The 21459-nt window shown below is 33.7% G+C and overlaps 2 protein-coding genes across 4 annotated transcripts; one reads left to right on the forward strand and one right to left on the reverse strand.

The window, feature by feature from the left end:
- Positions 1-6580: 6580 nt before the first annotated feature.
- LOC111500245 (oxysterol-binding protein-related protein 2A-like) lies at positions 6581-13229 on the forward strand. 3 transcript variants are annotated; one of them, XM_023151946.1, is made up of 12 exons: positions 6581-6665; positions 6788-7241; positions 8384-8743; positions 9007-9103; positions 9596-10041; positions 10145-10300; positions 10399-10566; positions 10683-10823; positions 10961-11191; positions 11277-11390; positions 12422-12608; positions 12849-13229. In XM_023151946.1, the coding sequence occupies exons 2-11, from the start codon at positions 6864-6866 to the stop codon at positions 12602-12604; spliced, it is 2274 nt and encodes a 757-aa protein (XP_023007714.1). In that variant the 5' UTR covers positions 6581-6665; positions 6788-6863; the 3' UTR covers positions 12605-12608; positions 12849-13229. The 3 variants fall into 3 exon arrangements, 2 of the variants coding, with proteins under 2 accessions (XP_023007714.1, XP_023007715.1); XM_023151947.1 differs by having other exon boundaries at positions 6602-6676; XR_002721060.1 differs by lacking the exon at positions 12849-13229 and having other exon boundaries at positions 11282-11390; positions 12422-12559.
- A 2139-nt stretch (positions 13230-15368) lies between these two features.
- On the reverse strand, positions 15369-20135 carry LOC111500272 (protein NRT1/ PTR FAMILY 6.3-like). The gene is made up of 5 exons (XM_023151986.1): positions 19912-20135; positions 19620-19797; positions 19440-19479; positions 18786-19351; positions 15369-16438 (listed from the first exon to the last, which is right to left on the reverse strand). Exons 1-5 carry the CDS (start codon positions 20027-20029, stop codon positions 15568-15570), a joined length of 1773 nt encoding a protein of 590 aa, XP_023007754.1. The 5' UTR covers positions 20030-20135; the 3' UTR covers positions 15369-15567.
- Between the last annotated feature and the right edge of the window lie 1324 nt (positions 20136-21459).

Genomic DNA, 21459 nt, shown 5'->3' on the forward strand with positions numbered 1-21459 from the left:
TATGCATTAAGCCCAACCTAATTTTGATTATGTGAATGAAGATATAGAAATAGGTATTAGAAGGGGGCAGGTAGGGCTACAAAGTGCGTGGATGAGCAACAATTTCCACATCATTTTCTATCTTTATACCAATCTAAGAGCGTTGGGAAACATGATATTAAATTAGAAAGCAATCAAATTAATTGGGTCCTTAACATACAAATGGATATCAATTTTGTTCTCTCAATTTGTTGCTATTCATTTGCTTTACAAAGGAGACTAATCCATATCTTGAATAGTTCATGTTTTGTTTCAAAAGGCCTACCAACTTTCGGAGATATTTATGTTATGGTTTTAATAATTTTTGTATACAAAATGTGAGATTCCTAACTTCCAATGTGTCCTATCCATAAACAAATTCACATGAAAACTTTTATATATAGAACGCATTTGTCAGTATATTTTTTTTCTTATTTTAGAACGTTCATGTGATTAGATAACCGGATCAATTTGGACTATTCAATCTAAACCATGAATAATGAGTTGGGTTACATTTTTTTTTTGTCCGTTTGGTTTGGGAATTGACATTTTTTTTTTTTTTTTTTGTTAGGTTAACCCAATAAATAGGGTTACAACCCTACTCTACCAATATTTAAAAAAAAAATTAAGAATAAGTAACGTTTAACCGATCTTAGTGATGCATTATAACTTGTAAATGTTTGATATCTGAAACAATCGGTGAAAATATAGGGTTAAGTTGGATTGGGTTGTGGACTCTATTTAGATTGATTATATCACCAATCCGACCTACTCAAAATTTCGGGTTGGTCTAAAAGATTTTTCCAATCCAACCCGTATATACCCTAATTAGTATGACAAGTTATTTGTAAAATATTGGTAATGAACTTTTTAATAATGTTTATGGATTTAATCAAACAATTAATCATCGACCATATTGATCATGTTAGTTGAAAGAATTCATTTGAGCTAGTTTTAGATCATTAAATTGAGTTGAAAAGTAGAAATAATTTATGACATTTATAATTCATTGTGTGCAAAAGGTTAGTGGTTTGATTTTGCAATTATATGGTAGGTAGCTTTTTTTGAATGCTACTCCTAAATTAGAAAAAGGATTGTTATGAACGAGTAGTGGATATGAAAGAATCGACTATCACGGATACACAAAACCTTTTTTTCGAAGATAAAACTTCAATTTATTGGTCTAACAAAGGGGATGTTCAAAAAAAATTCGATAACTCAGAAAATTCAATCAACTCACGGTTGGATTGAGTTATAACTTATTTAGGTTGGGTTGAGTTCACGACAAAGAATGGGTTAAGTTGAGTTGAGTTCATTATTTAATAAGAATTATTTGAGTTGAAAAAAATCTACGACCCGAACAACTGAACTGTAACTAAAAAATGTCTCAAATCGACATAATCCAACTCTCAAACATTCCTCGCAATATGTTAAAAGAGATATAAAGAGAGGATCGCTTTAGGACAACATGATAGCTACAATAATCCTTACAAGATGAGTATTTAGTAGACTAGGTCACAATATAGGTGACTTATACATTAGCTAAATTAAGTTACACTCATTGACTTCTTTTTGGTAGACAAGTTTTAAAACAGTGGGGCTGACAACGATATGTAAAGGGTCAAAACAGACAATATCTACTAGTGGTAGGTTTTAGCTGTTTCAAATAGTATCAAAGTCAGACACCGAACAATGTGTCAGCGTTCTGATTGTGAGATCTCATATTGGTTGGAGAGGGGAACAAAGTATTCCTTATAAGTTTTAAAGCTGTGAGGCTGAAGACGATACGTAACAGACCAAAACTGATAATATCTACTAATGAAGGACTTGGGCAACGATAGTCTTAGACTGATATATATATATATATATATAAAAAGATAATTTTCCACTAAGATATTAGGGTTTGAAAATTTTTCAACCCATGTAGGTGTATGTGGACAATAATTACTTCCCCTTTACATTATTGCATATGAAATTTGTGATGATGAAACCAAGTAGTTGAATTTAGGTCAAGTTTTTGTTCTATTGATTGCCACTCTTGATCTTGTTGAGACCAAATTGTCAATTCTTAATTATTAATCCTTTGGTAAGTTGGAGGTTGGTTTAAGATGAAATTAATGTCATAAACCATTGCTTAGTGGTGGACCATATCCATTCGATATTCGATGTACGGTTAGACAAACTTTTCCAACTCCTCATCAATGGCATCATTTAAAAAAAAATGGTTAAATCATACGTTTAGATCTTGAATTTTAAAATCGGTATCTATTTAGTCTCTGAACTTTATAAATATTTAATATATTTAAGAATATTCCATTTTTTTTGGCTAATAAGTTCCTAAACTTTCAACTTCGAAATACGTAGATTTAAAAAAAAAATGAATAGAGGGGTAAAATGGTAAATTCAAATTGTGTAATTAATAAAAATAAATAAATAATAGCGACCCTATCATGTTATTGGATGGTATCAAAGGTCATGCCTTGCCATTCTATGATACAAATAATTAATAAGAGAACGTTAAAAGACAACTAGATTTCCTAAATTTTAGTATAGCATGAGCTTAGAGAAGTAAGATATTGTGACACCAAAAGTCGATATAAGCTCGATGGAGCTAGTTGTCATAAACTAATCATTGTGTAGGACGTGTGATACCAATGAAGAGAAACCAATCATTAAGAGATATCAATGATTGAGATATGAACTTAAGGGAGATAGACTATATGATATCGATCCTTGGAATGGGTCACATGAATATTTCAAATTCAGATATGAGCTTAGAGAATAAGTGATGTGTGACCTCTTGAATATTCCAACACATATATATATGGATCGTGTCACACAAAATAGTTTACTATTGGAGATTAGTGGCGACTCTTTAGTAGTTCCCATATAATTATAATCATGTAACAGCTACCTATGTGTCTACCATATCTCGATATTATACGAACTCTACCCTTCAAAACAGGTTCACTACTGATAGATAGTTTGAGATCCTATAAATACTCCTCACATATTAACCAGATGACCTTAATCTCATCTAGGGTACGATCAATTGTGACAGTTTCACTTACAGTCCTCACATTGTATAATCATACTGGGAGTGACCCTTGAGCTATGTCAGCTACTACGATATACTAGGAGTGACCCTTAATCTATGTCAGCTACTACGATGCTAGATTGAGTATTGTTACTCATGACACTTTCATTGTTAGAGATTTGATTGGTTAACTCATAATATTTCTCATAGGACTATTTTAATAATGGGTAGGTTGACTAAATGCATATTACTTGATAAGATAACTTTAGGTGAAAAGGTTAAAAAGTAACAAAAATGGGAAGACATTGATTTAAGTAATAAATTTTTATATTTTAAATCAACTTTTGCTTATTGTATAGTATATATATAGTTCCAAATTTTAAAAGTAAATTGAAAGATGATTCTATCATCTTTATCTTTCGTTGTCTTTTCATAAATCCATTCAAATCTTCATCAATCATATCGTTGTTATAAAAAGATTATTAAAATCATCGATGATATCTTCGATCAGCATATTTCTTAATACGTTCAACGCTAGATTACGTGACTCTCAGAATAAAGAACACAGAAAGGTAAAAAGGGAAGAATCATAGAACTTAAACTAATTTTTTATTTGATTCATATTCAAGATTTTCATACTTCAAGTATAACTGTGAGATCCCATATCGATTGAGAAGGAGAACAAAACACTCTATATAAGAGTTTGGAAACCTCTCTCTAGCGGATACTTACTTTTAAGATTAAAGATTATCCCCACAGACCAACACGAGCCATTCTAACATGTTTTGTTTTCACTCAATTTTTTTAAGCATTTGTTAGTCATCTTATTCTAAGAGTCGAACTCATTCGGATGTGGTATTGGTTCATTCATACATAAAATACTGGAATCTCATTAGAAAAATATTTATCACGTAAACTCCTAATTAACCGTAACCCTAAATATCAGAACATAATCAAAGATTCCTAGAACTTATATCTTAAAAAATACAATAATATATACCATATTTAAGAAGAAAAAAAATTAATTTCATGTTGATTCCCAAAAGAAGAAAAAGAACGTAAAAGAAAATTGTTAGATCCTAAGCATACGCACCATTCAAACGCGGAGTTCTAGGGAAGGACAAGTTTTTTAGTCCAATATGCCTCAATTTGAGCATTTATGCCTTCAAGAAAAATACCACATTCTTTGAATTTTATTACTTGATTATAATAATATATGCTTCACATAAGTTTATTTTCAAAATAAAATTAATAGTTGACTTGATTATAACGTTATTGATTAGTGTTAGGTTAATTTCGTAGGATCGACTGTTTGGACAGATCTAAAACAAAGTCACGAGAACTCGCATTCAAAATGAACGATATCATACTATTGTCAAAAATAGATAGAGGGTTTGTTGTCCTTCATCAATTGATATCATAGTTATGGTCTAACGTCTAAGAAAGAGAATTTGAGCCATGTTGGTCTACTTCCCACATTGATTGTAGAGAGTAACGAGTGTCAACGAGGACGCTGAGCCCTAAAGGAGTGGATTGTGAGATCCCACATCGATTGGAAAGGAAAAGAAAATATTCTTTTATAAGGGTGTGAAAACCATTCCCTAGCATATGCGTTTTAAAGCCTTGAGGGGAAGCCCGAAAGGGAAAACCCAAAGAGGATAATATCTGCTAGCGGTGAGCTTGAACCGTTACAAATGGTATCAGAGTCAAATACCGAATGATGTGTCAACGAAGATGTTGAGTCCCGAAAGGGAGTGAACATCGAGCGGTGTGCTAGCGCGGATGCTGGGGGTGGATTGTGAGATCCCAAAGAGAAGAAAATGAAATACTCTTTATAAGAGTGCGAAAATCTCTCTCTAGCATACACATTTCAAAGCTTTGAGGGTAAAACTCAAAAAGAAAAAGTTCGAGAAACAATTATTGACCAACTATATTCCAGTTTTTTAATTTGTATACACTTTAATTTTTTAAATTAGAAGATAAAAAAGTTTACCTCTTAATTTTAATAATTTTTTAAATTCATTCATCTACTTTATATAAAAATTAAAAGTTAGGGTTTACTCCATTATTATTATTATTATTATTTTGTTAAATTAAGAATTTTGTTTCCTTTTTAAGCTTTCAATTTTGTCTATAAATTTTTATTTTATTTTTAATAAATTTTGGATAAATTATAAAATTTTAAAATATTATTAACCTATTAGATTTAAATTTAAATTTATCGGGGTAAAATATGAGTTAGATTGGTTCAATGGAATTGGATTAGTCTGGTCGAACTAAGCTGGTCAAGATCAATCCAACTGGATTATATCTTCAACTAAAACTGATTCATTCCTAATTCACAATGATGAAAATATAAGTAAATCAAAGGTGGATTTGAGGTACCTTAATAAAAATATAATAAAAATAATAAAAATAACGTGTGAAAATATAATAAAAATAATGCAAGTCGGTGGTTGAAATTGTCCAACTCTCAATCGAAAAAAGAGTCAAAATGTATCGTTAACTACGAGTTGTGGGTATTGTAATAGTTGACAAGCAGGAGGAGGAGGATGCTCTCTATAATTAAAATAAATTCAGATGAGTTAGAATATTTGATTAAGACAAGCCCATCTGAGCTGGACTATATATACCAAAAGTAACTCTCTCGATTCAGAAAAGTTCAGGCTAGCTGCTCGAATCATTTTTTATGGTAAAGATAATAGTTTACGATAATGGCACCAGAAATAATATTGTTTCTGTAAAGTAGAGATTCAGAAACAGGTTCACGAATACCATCAATATCTACTGGAGGAGCAGCAATGAAGAAACACCAAACCATCCAATGTAAAGACGGGTTTTCAGTGCTGGTTATCCAGTTACAGAAACGACCCTACAGGCTTTCGCTTTTGCGTCTCTCTAAAATTGCAGTCATGGTAAAATCTTATTTTTGTCAAAATAAATAAATAAAAGACGAAGAAAAAGTCTAAAATATATATTATTTTACTCACACAAAACAAAATCCACTTTTTAGTTCAATTTAATTCTATTTTAATCTCTAACTTTTTTTTTTTTTTTTTTTTAATTTTATTTGGTTTATAGGTTTATAAATTTCTATTTTAATAAACTTTTATTTGGCTATATGAATACACAAATCATAACCGGACTAATAATAGCACGGTAATAATATACATACAAAATTAAGTTCCAGCCAGATATAATAGAAAACTACACAGTAGAACGTTCTTTAAACCTTGTAATGCAGGTGTTTGTCTGTACTATATCTATATTTTATATTAGTAATACATTATGACTTGTGAATGTTTGATATTTAAATTTTATAAAATTTTATTNGAAACTAATTTTTTTTTTTTTTTAAGATAAATTGAATTGTAATTTTGTTGAGTCAGTTAAAATTTAGTCGGAGGGATGGAGTACAACCCAAGAAACAAAAAAGTAATATTTGTACCACCACTCTTTAATTAAATAAATAAATAAATAAAATAAAATCTAAGTTATTTTAAATAATACCTTTGCCTTCGTAACCAAAATACTACACTTTCTTCAGTTCAGTTCTTCATTTCATCTCTCTCTCATGTCGAATCCCTCTGAGTTTCAGAGCTCTGCGAAGGTCCGTCAATGGTGGCCTCCCCTCTCTTTTTTTTACTATTCAATCATCACTTTCAATCCCCGTTTTGCCTCTTTAATTACCACCTAATTCCATTTCTCATAATTTTTTTTTTTTTGATATAGTGTTTGAATGGAGAACAGGGCTGATGGATACGCTCGTATAGCGTTCCACAATTGAAGAAAACGAAGAACAACTCTAATGCGGGTTAAGGAGATGCACCCTCTATGCTGTATCTCTCTGGAGAATTTCAGCGGCGGAATCGGCGACCAGTCGCCGGAGGAAGCCTCGTCGTTGTCGCGGTGTAGAAGCTTGCCGGTGAGCCTTCCGGCATTTTCAAATAATAACTCGCTGCAGGTTTCTGGATCTGTAACTAGAGTGGCTGGAGTTCTATACAAGTGGACTAATTACGGCAAGGGATGGAGATCGAGATGGTTCGTTTTGAGAGATGGTGTGTTATCGTACTCCAAAATCGGCCTTCTATCTCCTGATGACGATGTTCGATTGATCGGACAGATTTCGACGAATCGGCTTCCGAGAGGGAAGCGACAGAAAACTGGGGGAATAGTTCATTTGAAGGTGAAATAGTAGTTTCTCGATTATAAATTTTGGGGGTTTTTTGATTTGAGTATATGAATTTGTTTGTTTCCATCTCAATTGGAACTTTGCCATTGTTCCTCGATTCCGTTTCATTGTTGGGGTTTGTGATCTTCGATTTCGACTGGTTTTGACATCATGTTCTTGCTTTTTACCCTCTGGTTTCTTCAGTGATCAATCGTCATTGCTGTTTACAATTTTCAATTACTCAAATGATTCCATATTCCTCCTTGTTTATTTCTCTGCTATTGCTGTTCATGGGTGTTTAATATTATGATTAGCCACAAATTGAGTGCTGAAAACTGGGACGAACTTTTTCATTTCACTTTTTGTGGCGATTAAGATTTTCCTTTTGAAATCTTTGAATCTATGGGAGGGTTTTTTATTTGTTTAATCTTTTGATGTTTATGGGTTTTGGGGAAAAAGTATGAGCGTAAAGATCTGAGTGTAGGTTAAATATTATTTTAGGAAATGTGATGACGTAGCTGGTTTTGGAAAACAAATTCTTTATTTTGGATTGTTTTGTTTGGCTTGTATGGGTTCCACTTTCAATGGCATTTCTCTGCCTCTCTTTCTTTATTTCTTTTTACTGTTATTTTGAGCTTAGCTTTTAAAAGGAAGGGACAAAAAAACTTGGCATCTCGCTACAAATGAAAAACTGGTGGGGACTAGAAACAATTAGTGGGACAGCTCTATCCTCCATTTCTAAAACAGGATTTTTCGCTCAATTGTATGAAAGAGAAGGAGACAGGGGTTTATCTTTGTTAGATCTGGAATTTTGCTGCTTGATTTTGGGTGTTCCTTAGAATTTTGCCGGTGATTGAGGAAATGGAGCCGGGTTTTGCTTGTTTGCATTGTAATGAGAAGCCTCATTCAACAAGCTCCTTTTGGTTTGTTTAAGGAAAAAATTGGGGCCCCTTTTATGCATTTTTGAATATGTTAAGGTTGAACAAGTCAGTATAATTGGTTTCTTCTCTGGGAAAGCAAGCCACTTTTAATGGTTCTTTATTTATACTTTTAAGTTGATATCATTATGAGATTGAAGTAACGTAATGATATTATTCAAATGATATCCACCCATTTGGTAATTGATATCATCGAAAGGATCTTTTGTATCCACGCAGGTCTCACGGTTCCGAGAAAGCAAGTCAGATGAGCGGCGGTTTTATATATTCACTGCCACAAAGACACTTCATCTGAGAACGGAATCAAAGAACGACAGGGTGACCTGGATACAAGCTTTAGCCTCTTCCAGAAACTTATTTCCATTGAAAATTGTGAATGATAATCTTCCATTTGTACCAAATGATTTATCTCTTTCCGCTCAGAAACTCAAGAAGCGTTTACTTGAAGAGGGTATCAGTGATGCAGTTGTTAAGGACTGCGAACAAATCATCCTCTCTGAATTCTCAGAAATGCAGGGACAGCTGAAAGTACTTTTGGAAGAAAGATCTTGTTTGATTGATACCTTGAGGGAACTGGAGGTAACTTCTTAGTTATTTGTTGATTGATCAACTGGTGTCTCTGTTAGCGTTGAAAAATTTTAGGAACTATGATGTTATTTTGTTTAAAATATAACTTCAATTTTATATTCTTTAGGTGCTGCATAATTTTAATTTGATCTGCTCGTTCATGTTCTAAAGCTTTGAGGATTACTGCTTGAAATTCTTTGTTTCTTGTTTGAAAAAAAAAGAAACTACGTTAGGGTAGTTAATATTCATTTCAAGGATTTCCATTCAATGTGCAGGCAGCTAATATAGAAATTGAAGCTAATGGAATTCACAATGGTGAATACCAGTTGATGAAACATGATTTTTCCACCGAATGCAGTGGAAAGTATAGTGGTAAGCTTGTTATATGAACTATTCTGGTTTATTGTTTACTCTTGGATGATAATCATTTTGTCGCCATGTCTCAACATTTCAATGCATATAACATTTGCTTGGGTCAAGTTCTTGATCAGAATGCAATATTTTGAACATCCATGGGCAACTTTGTGTAGATTTAAGGAAAAGGTCTTAGGTGCTGAATATATTGTTCAGTTGGTGCATGGGAAATCATACTATTATACAGGGAATATGGTTCTACTGTCTTTACAGCTTTGGTAGCGGTTTCTATTGTTAGGAACCATGGACCTCTATAATGGTATGATATTGTCTACTTTGTGCATAAGCTCTCGTGGTTTTGCTTTTGGTCTCCCCAAAAGGCTTCATACCAATGGAGATGTATTCCTTACTTATAAACCCATGATCAACCCTTTAATTAGTCGATGTGACTCCCCACCAACAATCCTCAACATCTATCATTAAGAAACTTTTTTCTTTGTAATTATACAGAATGTACGACTACGGAGTCTTCAGAAGACGTTGAGAAACAAGATCTTGAAGATGGGTCAGATGTTGATGAAAATTTCTTTTATGACACAAATGAATCTTTTTCAGAACTCACTCTTAGCTGTGGGTCAGTAGAAGGGGGTTCTGATTCCTTAGATAAAGTTAAGGAACTTCGAAGTCGACAGGACGATGTAGAGAAGATGCACCACAAACAGAGCATTGAAAATTCTGTTGATGTTAATGTTGAGAGAAGGAAAAACCTTCCAGATCCAGTGGAGAAAGAGAAACGAGTCAGTCTTTGGTCTATGATAAAAGACAATGTTGGAAAGGATCTTACACGAGTTTGTCTCCCAGTTTATTTCAATGAGCCCATATCATCCCTTCAGAAATGTTGTGAAGACCTTGAATATTCTCATCTTTTAGACCAAGCATATGAATATGGAAGACAGGTGAGAAGTTATGCATCTATACATTGTTTCTATCTTTTAAAACGTATCTCTATTTCTTTTGTTATGCTTCATTTTTCTGCCTAATCTTGAAATTTATTACCAGGGGAACAATTTCCTCAGGGTCCTCAAGGTTGCTGCATTTGCCGTTTCTGGTTACGCTTCCTCTGAAGGACGACATTGTAAACCATTCAACCCTTTGCTTGGTGAAACGTATGAAGCTGACTTTCCCGAAAAAGGGATTCGCTTCTTCTCCGAGAAGGTCTCTAATGATCATGGCTATTACTTTCTTTTTCGTTTTAGCCCCTACAAATTAACTCAAGCATAACTCAAGTTATTTTAATGATGTTTTAACTTCAGGTCAGTCATCACCCGACGGTCATTGCGTGCCATTGTGAAGGTAGAGGATGGAGATTCTGGGGTGACAGCAACCTCCGATCAAAATTTTGGGGTCGTTCAATTCAGCTCGACCCTGTTGGAGTTCTAAACCTGGAATTTGATGATGGAGAATTATTTCAATGGAGCAAGGTGAGAATAGATACTGGTTTTATACTGATGAAAACAGAGATAAAAAGTGCTTTCTGTTTCTGGATTCATTTTAACTTATACTTGATTAACATCTAAAGTCTATTTATGATTTTCAGGTCACAACAAATATTTATAATCTCATTCTTGGAAAAGTATATTGTGATCATCATGGTACAATGCAAATACGAGGCAATAGAGAATATTCTTGCACACTTAAGTTCAAGGAGCCTTCAATTCTAGATCGAAATCCTCATCAGGTTAGTGATTTTGCTGCAAAATGTCGACCAGTAGTGAAGTAAATTGTAGTGTTAACTAGTTATTGATCCTCAACGTATTTGCAAAATGTTGGTCAAGTTTAGCTGTTTCAATGTTTTTTTTCCTGGCTAATCACTAGGTTCATGGATTTGTTGAAGACGCTAATGGTCGAAAGGTTTCGACATTATTTGGCAAGTGGGATGAAGGTATGTATTACGTGGAAGGCGAGAGCGGTGTTAACCCGAAATGCAATACGCCTTCAAGTGACGAATCGATGCTGTGGAAAAGCGAAAAACCTCCTCCTAATCTCACTCGTTACAATTTAACTTCATTTGCCATCACTCTTAATGAACTGACACTAGACCTGAAGGTACATGTGATGTATCAACTCTGTATTTCCTTTTACTTGTCCTCTTTAATCTTATCTGATCCTTGGCGTTTTATCATGGATTAAGGAAAGGCTTCCACCCACGGATTCAAGACTTAGACCAGACCAGCGGCATTTGGAAAATGGCGAATACGAAAAGGCAAATGCTGAGAAACAACGCTTGGAGAGACGACAGCGAATCGTAAGTCCAAGAAGCTACAATTAGTTGTAGGCTTTGCAATTATTGAAATACATGTCGGATGCTTTTGCATTTATGCAGAAATGGTAAGATTTGAAAATATATACTCATATCCATTGCAGTTAACTTATGCTGGCCCATTTGATAGGGCTATATTGTGAGTAGGTTGAAAGTAGAGTTTAATCTTGTTGTCCATGGTATAGTTATTACTGCAATGTAACACAAGTCCAAAGGATCTGTAACGCCCCAAGCCCACCGCAAGTAGATATTGTCCTCTGTGGACTTTTCCTTTCAGACTTTCTCTCAAGGTTTTTGAAACGCATCTGGTAGGGAGAGGTTTTCACACACCTTATAAACAATGCTTCATTTTCCTCCCCAACCGATGGTGGGATCTCACAATCCACTCCTCTTCACGGCCCAGTGTCTTCGCTGACACTCGTTCCCTTTTCCAATCGATGTGGGACTCCCTAATCCACCCCCTTTAGGACCTAGCGCCTTGCTGGCACACCGTCTCATGTCCACCCCTATAGGGCCCAACATCCTTACTGGGACACCTTGTGTCCACCCACTTTCCGGGTTCAGCCCCCCTCGCTGGCACATCGCCTGGGTACCATTTGTAATGCCTTAAGTCCACCACTAGCAAATATTGTCTTATTTGGGTTTTTCCTTTTGGACTTATCGACAAAGTTTTTATAACACGTCTAGTTAGGAAGAGGTTTCCACACCCTTATAAAAAATGCTTCGTTCTTCTCCCCAACCGATGTGGGATCTAATAGGAAGCAAAAGATTAATATCTGTTTTACTGATTTGAATCTAGAAAATGAGATATAGAATTCAGATAGATTTATATGTCTCTACAAAAGACTAGCACCCCATCCCTTCTGAATATAGACCATAAGCTGGTATGATTTATTTTCTATCAGGGCAGGCAGGATTTTCAGTTGAAACATATATTTTATTGCGCTTAATACATTCATCTTTCTTTTTCCCTTCCCAAATTTCTTCTATCATTCATTTTTTCTCCCACTACACAGTCTAGGAAGTTGCAAGACAGTGGTTGGAAACCCAGATGGTTCTATAAAGAAGGTGAAGATGGGCCATACCGATACACGGGTGGCTACTGGGAAGCACGAAAGGAAGGAAAATGGGATGGTTGTCCAGATGTATTTAGCGAGTTGAACGAGAGAATGGTCGGCGAATCGGGATCAAGATTTTAGTCAGGTGAGTCATTGGTTTCCTTTGCATATTCGCAGAATTTTTGCCACTCCAAAGAAATGCCAGTCTAAGTTTGTGCATATTGCTCCTTAAAACTTCTGCAATTTCCATCATCTTTGAAGTTGCTTTATTCATGATAAAACTATTCCAAGATCTGATATCATAATTAGGAAGAGATATAGTTTGATAAGCTGTATAATCCTACCTTCTTTTGTATGCTCTTCATGTTTGCCCCAAATAATGCAGGGAGTAGCTCGAAAACATTGTTGAATCATCGACAAACACGTACGAGTAGCCTGGCCTTCTTCTACTTAATTCTTTTCACTATACTTCTTCTCAAAGGTTAATAAGAACTGATGATTCTTTGAGGCCTTAGGTAAAGAATTCTTCCTTCAGCCATACTCTTTAGATTAAAATCTTATGCACCATTTTCATGGTCATCCCTCTTCTTCTATATAAGCTTCTTTTTGAGCGATTGTTTAGTTTTTTTATGGTATTTAGATGAGAAGGGGAACAAAGTGTGTTCTTTTTTCCCTCAATCCATTATGTAAGCTCTTCTGTTCAGCTGAATATACACATATTCCATATATATATATATATACCAAGTATAATTCTTTGCTGCTGCAATGAACAAAACTTCTCTGGCTTTGTGATGAGTCATGAGTGTAAATAAAGATATAACTTTTTATGATGGAATAGACTTAATTTGTAACGACCCTAGCCTATCATTAGTAGATATTATCCTATTTGAGTTTTTTCTTTTCAGTCTTCCCCTCAAGATTTTTAAAATGCACAGATTTTCATTTTTATAAATAATGCTTTGTTTTTCTCTTCAACTGACATGGAATCTCACAATCCACCTTTCTACAGAGCCTAACATTCTCGTTGACACATTGCTCGTTGTCAAAAATTCCAGATGTACTAGAGCAACTTAAGTATTTTCAGTTTCAACACATTTTTTTGTCTTTAAAATTGAAAAATAGATTGCCCTTGGATGTTGCAAAAATTGAACCATTTTCCTTTATGGAAGAAAATCATATTATATAGTACCCGTATTAAAATTAGGATAATAATTATATTTGTGACTAAAACCAACCATTTTTTCATGGTAAAAAAATTAAAAGAATAAGAATAGATTAGTAAAAGAATCATATAGACTAATTAACATTTCCATACCAATTATGGGGCTACATTGTATTTAGAAGAAAAACAAAACAAAACGAAGTAATGGCTCGAGTTTGTTTAACTGAAGTATACCACGTGAACCTTTGAACAAGAAAGTATGACAGGTTGTTTGGTTATATAATTTACGAAACCCTAGCTATGATTCATGTTGTTTATGGGCTACTTACTATGTGGGGATGGTTAGAAGTTACACTAGTGACAACGATCCACACAGTATTGTATGAGGTGGTAGAGACACATGGATCACTCCTATTGTTAGACAATGTGGAGACTCTTAAAGGGTTGCCAATTAACTTTTTATTATGACTTTCTCGATAGACACAACTCACGTAGTATTTTATTGAATTATATCATATATGTCGTGCTCTAGATAAGATTGATGCATTAGATTATTATGTGGAGAATCTTTAGATGATTTTCAACAATCCAATAATAGTGAACTTGTTTCAAGGGATAGAGGTTTGCATAATATCGAGATACGTTGGAAGGACAGGTGTTGCTCACACGTGATTCAGACTAATTACTTAAGTGATGCTAACTAAAACTCTAGAGGTAAACTCTCTCGTAGGATAGTGTCTACATATGCTTTAGAGTTGAGCTATTTAAGAGGCTAAGTCTCACTTGAATCAATAGCTAGATTATTTAACTCTAGCATACACCAATAGTTGAAATATGTTCAGAGGAGCTAAATGATATGAAACTAATCATTGAATTTAGTCATGTAATACCAATAATTGAGATAAGATCAAAGAGGCTAAATGATGTGTTACTAATCATGTAGTGGGTCACGAAAAACCAATAATTGATATAAGCTTAGGAGCTACATGATGGGAAACAAATTATTTATCTGGGCCACACGATATCCATGATTAAAATGAGCTAGAAAATAAGTAACTAGTGATTGAAAACCATACAAAGAGCCCAAAAGAGCTAATCAAACATGATATAAGATTTTCTTAGTATTGTTATGTTCATAGGAGCTAATCGAGCACCAACCCTAACATAATAACGGTCAATGACATAAGGCTAAGAGCAACGTACTATACCCTCCAAAGAGCAATTCTTCTCAAAATTTAAAAAGATATCGAGTTGTAGAGAATCTAGCTACAAAAAAAGGTCGGTCGTCTCTTTGCTTGTCTTAAGCATGCTGATTTTAAAATCGAGTGATTACCTTTCTCCGATCTTCACTGGTCAAGTCCCTTAATCATTTGAATTAACTCAAGAATTCCTCAATTTTTGTAATTGAGAAAAAGAGTATAAAACAAAATAATCATTGCCTTTATATATGTGGATTCATGTTCATTTCACCAAAATACTAATTTATTTTATTAAAATAAGTAAACAAAAGTAGTTGGATTAGCATTATTATTTCACTATGCAAAACAAATTAGTCAACCAATCAAAACAAAATCAATGAAAATCAATGGAAGGTAGGTCATCATGTGATGATTTCAATTTTGAAGTAAACAAATTATAATCAATTTATTAGAAAAGAAACCCACGTGATGAAATTATTTGTCTCGAAAAAAAAATTTAATCTAGATCTAAAATTCATGAAAAAAAAGCATAATTACATCATTATGTACTAATTATTTCTTGTATTCATTCATCTTAATCATTGATTGATCGACAATTACATTCAAACCACTCCAAAAAGTTCCATTTTCCCTTTTTCTTTTTCTTTCTCTATCCCTTTTCATATTGTATGCAAAGATATTACAAACTTTATATGCCAAAAAGGCAAAAGTGAGGTATGATATTGGGCCATGATGAGTACTCTTTATGCATGGCAAGGCATGTCTGATTCCTCTAACTCAATACCCACCTCAGCCAGCCTTTGATCCTTGTACACATACCATTTAGCACAAACCAAATAAACCCCAAAATTCAAACCACTCAAAATAGCCAAAAGCCAATAGAAATTGTAAAGCTTCCCTTGGTTGAGATTATCAGCCAGCCATGGCTTCCCTCCAGTGATTTTGTGCACAATTGTGACCAAAAATGAGCTAAAAAAGCACCCTAATGATAGTGTGCTTAGAAATAGCCCTGTGCTCATTGTCTTCATCCCCTTAGGACACTCCCTTAAGAAGAAGTCAAGTTGCCCCATATACGTAAACGCCTCACCCGACCCTACTAAAAAGAACTGTGGCACCAACCAAAACACGCTTAACGGAACCACGGCGGTCTTATTATTAATTAGATCGTGTGAACTTGCAACTTTGAGTCGCTTTATCTCGGCGAGAGCTGCGGCTACCATGGCAAGAATCGATAAAACTAAACCTGTACCGACTCGTTGTAATGGGGTGAGACCTTGAGGGTTTTTTAGTAGGTTTTGGGCGATGGGGACGATGATACGATCATAAATTGGAATGGTTATGAGAATGCTACCTACGAAGAAGGCGGTGAGGGATGCGGCGGGGATTTCGAAGGCTTTTCCGATGCGGCGGTCCATGGTGGAGGCTTGGGAGACGGAGAAGGTGGACATTTGGGCGTAGATAGTCCAAAACATGATGCTGGTTGCCCAAATGGGTAGCATTCTAATAACCATTTTTACTTCTTCAACATCAGTTAGGGTTGATATGTACCATTTGTTCATTAATGTAATATCAGCCCCTTTTTCTGATTCTCTGATTGCTGCTTTATCCAAAAATCTGCAAAAAAAGAAAAAATAAATAAATAAAAAAAAATAAAAATTGTAATTTTATAAATTTATAAAAAAAGGGTTTAACATGAAACGAAAATATCAATGTACGATAATATTAGAATCGAAGGACTAAAAGTGTATCAATTTAACTTAATTTTTAAAATTTAGGGACTAATTAAATTTATTTTTCAAAATTTAAAGACTAAAGCTGTGTTTTGCAACTTAAAAGAACGTTTTTACCTATATTTCAAAAATCACGGACTAAAAGTGCATGTTTTAAAATCCTGAAGGATATTTTAAACCCATGTTTCAAAATTTAGAGACTAACCGTGCAAGTTTTGAAACTCGAAAGTATATTTTAAACTTATTTTTTAAAATTCAAATACTAAAAGTGTACGTTCGGAGACTCGAAAAGACAGTTTAAACCTACTTTTGAAAATTTAGAGACAAAAAGTGTACGGTTATAAACAAAACTCGAAAGGACCGTTTAAACTTATTTTTGAAAATTTAAGGACAAAAAGTGTGCGTTTATAAACAAAATTCGAAAGGACATTTTAAACCTAGTTTTGAAAATTTACGAACAAAGAAGTGTGCATTTATAAACAAAACTCAAAAGAACAGTTTAAACCTATTTTTCAAAATTCAGGGAAAAAAAGTGTACGTTTATAAATAGAACTCGAAAGGACCGTCTAAACCTATTTTTCAAAAGTTAGAGACAAAAAGTGTAAGTTTATAAACAAAACTCGAAATGACAGTTTAAACCTATTTTTGAAAATTTAAAGACAAAAAGTGTACGTATATAAACAAAACTCGAAAGGATAATTTAAACCTATTTTTGAAAATTTATGGACAAAAAGAGTGTGTTTATAAACAAAACTCGAAAGGACGGTTTAAACCTATTTTTCAAAATTCAGGGACATACATTTTTTTAACAAAATCTTCAAAATTTAAAGACAAAAAGTGTACGTTTTGAAACTCGAAAGATGAAATGAATCTATCACGAAAAATTGAACGATCATAAAGAAAATGTTTTAAAAATATAAATGGAAAGAGAAAGAGTGAGATCTAATTAAAAGAATGTGGAAGAAAAGGTTGGAAAATGGAAGAGGTTGAAGAAGGGATTAATTGGGGAAGGTCAAAACAGGGTTTTTTTTTTTTTTTTTTTTTTTTTAATCAGCAAAAGAGACAACAAACATGAGAACACTGATTTCCAAGACAGACTGTCCCAACAATACTTCTCGTGACCCTTTTCGATGTCTTCTATGAAATTATTGAACATTTTTTTACCCCATTTTTACCCGATCGAGCTTAGATCTATCTTTACGTCTTTTCTTTTTTTTTTATACTCGAAAGTTCGAAGAGTTGAATATTCGTTCAAAAGCTTAGTCATAAGAGTTCAGAGTATTGAATCTCCGTTCAAAACGAGATAAATTCATTTTTACCTACAAACTTAGCTTAGACGTCAAACTCGACCCTTAAAAGCTTTTATTTATATTTATTCAAAGATTTCGATTAGAATATTATCTGTAACTCGACTAATGAGTTATAATAATAATTGACGAAAATCCGGCCATATAATTATTTAGTTTTTTTTTTAAAAAAAATAACAATCGAACTTATCCACAAATTTAAACAGATAAAAAATGAAAATAGAACAAAAAGACATCGTTATTTTAATATATTTTGGGGTAAAATATTTTTCATATATTGTCAGTCGATTATTTATTTATTTTTTCAAAAGTAATCTATTTCAAAAGTTATTAAATAGAACTCTAACACAATTTTACCATAATAAAAACTAGTTTTGAAATTAAAACCTTCCTAAAATTAATTGAAAATATTATCATAAATTTTTAAATAGAAATAAATAATAATATCTCTTATTATTGGTGGGACAATTAAAATAATTCATGTGGGCCTTCAAGAGAATATCATATTATATCAAAATATATGGAAAAAAATATCTGAAATAGAATTAAAATATTACTATAAATGATACCAAAATTTTATGGGAATGATTAAATATATTAAAATAAAGGATAATTTAGTAAATAAAATAAAAATTATCGATAATTCAATTCGAGTTTCCTCAAATTGTATTAGAAAGACACGACAAGTTGTCAATTCTGTCGGTTCAGTTATGTGTTATCAATGTCATTGTTGTTGCTTATTGTCTACTAGTTTGTAATATTGTTTTTCAAATATTTTTTAAAAGTGGGTCGGAGCTTTGAGTATACACCGTCAAGCTAAATGACCCGAGTAGTTATTTAATTTTAAAAAAATATTATCTAAAAAATAAATATTTTTCAACAAAACAAGGTAGATGGGGAAAATAATGAACTGAAGTATCTAACCTGAACTGTTTAGAACGAGGAAGTTTTTGCTTCATCTTCCCATGTCCTTCATCTTCAAATTCATCAATGTCAAACAAAAACGAAGAATCGGATGGCAATTCGATGCGTCGTTTCCTCCAAGCAGCGACGAAAACAGTAGCGATCTGCGTCAATGGGCTACCGACCAACTTCTTAAATCGATATTTCTTAGTACCGGAGACAAACACAACTAACCCGGCGACAATGGCGCTGGCACAGATGCCATATCCCCATTGCCGGCCAACGTTATCCTGAATATAGACAAGAACCGTCACGGCGGCGAGTGATCCTAAGCTTATGAAGAAGAAGAACCAATTGAAGAAGTTAATCATTTGAGACCTTTCCTCCTTGTTTGATTCATCAAACTGATCGGAACCAAAACCGGAGACACTGGATTTCAGGCCACCGGTGCCGAGTGCCGTCGTGTAGAGAGCGATGTAGAGGATTGTTAATTGAAAGTCGGTGGCCGGAGCACAATGCCCATCCGCCGTGCATCGCGGCGGCCGGAGGGAAGGGATTATGGTAGAAATTGTTAAGATTGTAACACCCTATACAAAAAAGAAAAAAAAAAAATTGATTTTTTCATCCTAATATTCAAATCCCAAATCAAAAAACAAAAAAAGAAACAATTTTTACAGTTGCTTGAACGGCTGCAAAGATGGCAATGGTGAGGTACCTAAAAAAACATGAATCAAACATTCAAATTGAGACCAAAATAAAAGACAACCTTAAACAAACAAAAAAAAAACAAGCAAAAATCTAAAAAGGGTTTGGTTTTTTTGTTTCAAAAAACATGAAAAATTACAAAATTAGAACCTGCCAAGAAACGTATCAGCAATGAAACCACCAAGAAGACAAAGCATGAAGGAAGTGCCAAGGAAATTGGTGACAGTATTAGCAGAAGTGGCATTCCCCAAATGCATGGTTCCAGTCAAATATGTCACCAAATTCACTGCAATTCCTAGCGTAGTTAGCCTCTCTACAGCCTCACCTCCTGAAAAATCAAACCAATAAGAACAAAATTTTACTTTTTCGACTTGTCTTTGGCCACATCCAACGGTTATTACGATTCAAAAATGATGGGAACATAGAAGTGTTTGAGAGAGACCGAGAATCATGGCAGCTGCGGTCCAGCGGCCGGTCTTCGAGCGCTCGGCCGGGCGGCCTTTGTAGTCCCACGCATCTTGGAGAACTTCTTTGGTTTGTGAGTGAGAGGAAGAATTCATGGCTTTAGAAGAAGAAGAAGAAGAAGAAAGAAGGTTTGAAAATGGTGTATCTTTTTTTTTGGTTTTGTTTTGTGTATGCAAATGAGTGATAAGGGAGAGAGAGAGAGAGAGAGGAGATGTGTGTGGGTTTGGGCAATCAATGAAGAGAGGAGAGGGGTTTTTTATAGGGTGAAAAATAATTGAGAGCTCAAATAATAGTGATTTCATTTATTTATTTATTTATTTTATTATTATATAACATCATGATCTCCATTCTATATATTTTATTTTATTTTCCATTTCTATACGTCCAATAAATTTTAAAATCTTTCTTATTTAGTCCAAGATTCGAGATTTATTGGATTTGACATTTGTGTGTCCCGACATTCTTTTGTATCTCTTACGACATGGTCACATTACTTACTTCTCGCTTCTAAAAGTGAAAATTATCTCCACATATCAACATAGATCATTTCAGAAAATTCTGAAGAGGTCACCTAATATAGGATTGCTCCCGTTTAATTTTGGACTTCCTATGATTGAGCCATTGAAAAGGAAGGTATATCTTGTTGATATATATAGTAATTTTTAATTTTTCAAGTATTTCTTAACTATCTTATCATTAGGATCACTCTCATTCGAATATGGTCTTGATTCATTTATGTACCCCTCATTTACTCGTGTGTCACAATTTTAAATTTATTGATAGTTCATAGTATGAGACCTCATATTGGTTGGAAAGAGTAACGAAACATTTTTCATAAAGATGTGGAAACCTCTACCTAACATCCATGTTTTAAAACTGTGAGATTGACAACGATATGTAATGGACAAAGTAGACAATATTTACTAACGATGAGCTTGGACTATTACAAATGATATGCGGTGTGCTAACGAGATCACTGAGTGCCCAAAGGGGGTGAATTGTGAGATCTCACATTTGGTTGGAGAGTGGAACAAAACATTTCTTATAAGAGTGTGGAAACCTCTCTTTAACAAACGTTTTTAAAACTGTGAGACTGACGATGATATTTATAGGGCCAAAATAGACAATTATTTACTAGTAGTGGACTTGGACGGTTACACATAGACCGACTTCGAACCGAGACTAAATTGTAATATATGTATTGTTTGGTGAAGTGATTGAAATAGCCTGGTGTCCTCACAAAGATGAGGAAAAAGGCAATGAAATAATATTCGGAGGCCATGTGAAGTTAGAAATATGGTCCATCGGAATTAGAAGCCGATTTTAGAATATATTTTGAAATGCTTTGTTAACTCCAAAATTAGAATTTTTCTTCTTCTTTCAATTATCATTTCAATGATTTATCCCCAAAATATTCTATGTCATATTTTTGGTAATTTCACTTTTAAAACTATTTATTATATTAAAAAAAAAAACAAATAAATTAAACCTTAATTAGTGAATGAATTATTGTTAGGATTTGAAG

The sequence above is a fragment of the Cucurbita maxima genome, unplaced genomic scaffold (assembly GCF_002738345.1).
Source record: "Cucurbita maxima cultivar Rimu unplaced genomic scaffold, Cmax_1.0 Cma_Scf00028, whole genome shotgun sequence".
In the NCBI taxonomy this organism is placed as follows: Eukaryota; Viridiplantae; Streptophyta; class Magnoliopsida; order Cucurbitales; family Cucurbitaceae; genus Cucurbita; species Cucurbita maxima.

Bases quoted from the DNA above. Each gene is read 5' to 3' on its own strand.
- LOC111500245 (XM_023151946.1), top strand. From the start codon at position 6,864: ATGCGGGTTAAGGAGATGCACCCTCTATGCTGTATCTCTCTGGAGAAT. The intron at 8,744-9,006 runs GTAACTTCTTAG...TTCAATGTGCAG, and splicing joins ATACCTTGAGGGAACTGGAG to GCAGCTAATATAGAAATTGA. The intron at 9,104-9,595 runs GTAAGCTTGTTA...GTAATTATACAG, and splicing joins ATGCAGTGGAAAGTATAGTG to AATGTACGACTACGGAGTCT.
- LOC111500272 (XM_023151986.1), bottom strand. From the start codon at position 20,029: ATGAATTCTTCCTCTCACTCACAAACCAAAGAAGTTCTCCAAGATGCG. The intron at 19,352-19,439 runs GTAAAAATTGTT...TTTTTTGTATAG, and splicing joins TTGCAGCCGTTCAAGCAACT to GGTGTTACAATCTTAACAAT. The intron at 16,439-18,785 runs GTTAGATACTTC...CTTTTTTTGCAG, and splicing joins CCTCGTTCTAAACAGTTCAG to ATTTTTGGATAAAGCAGCAA.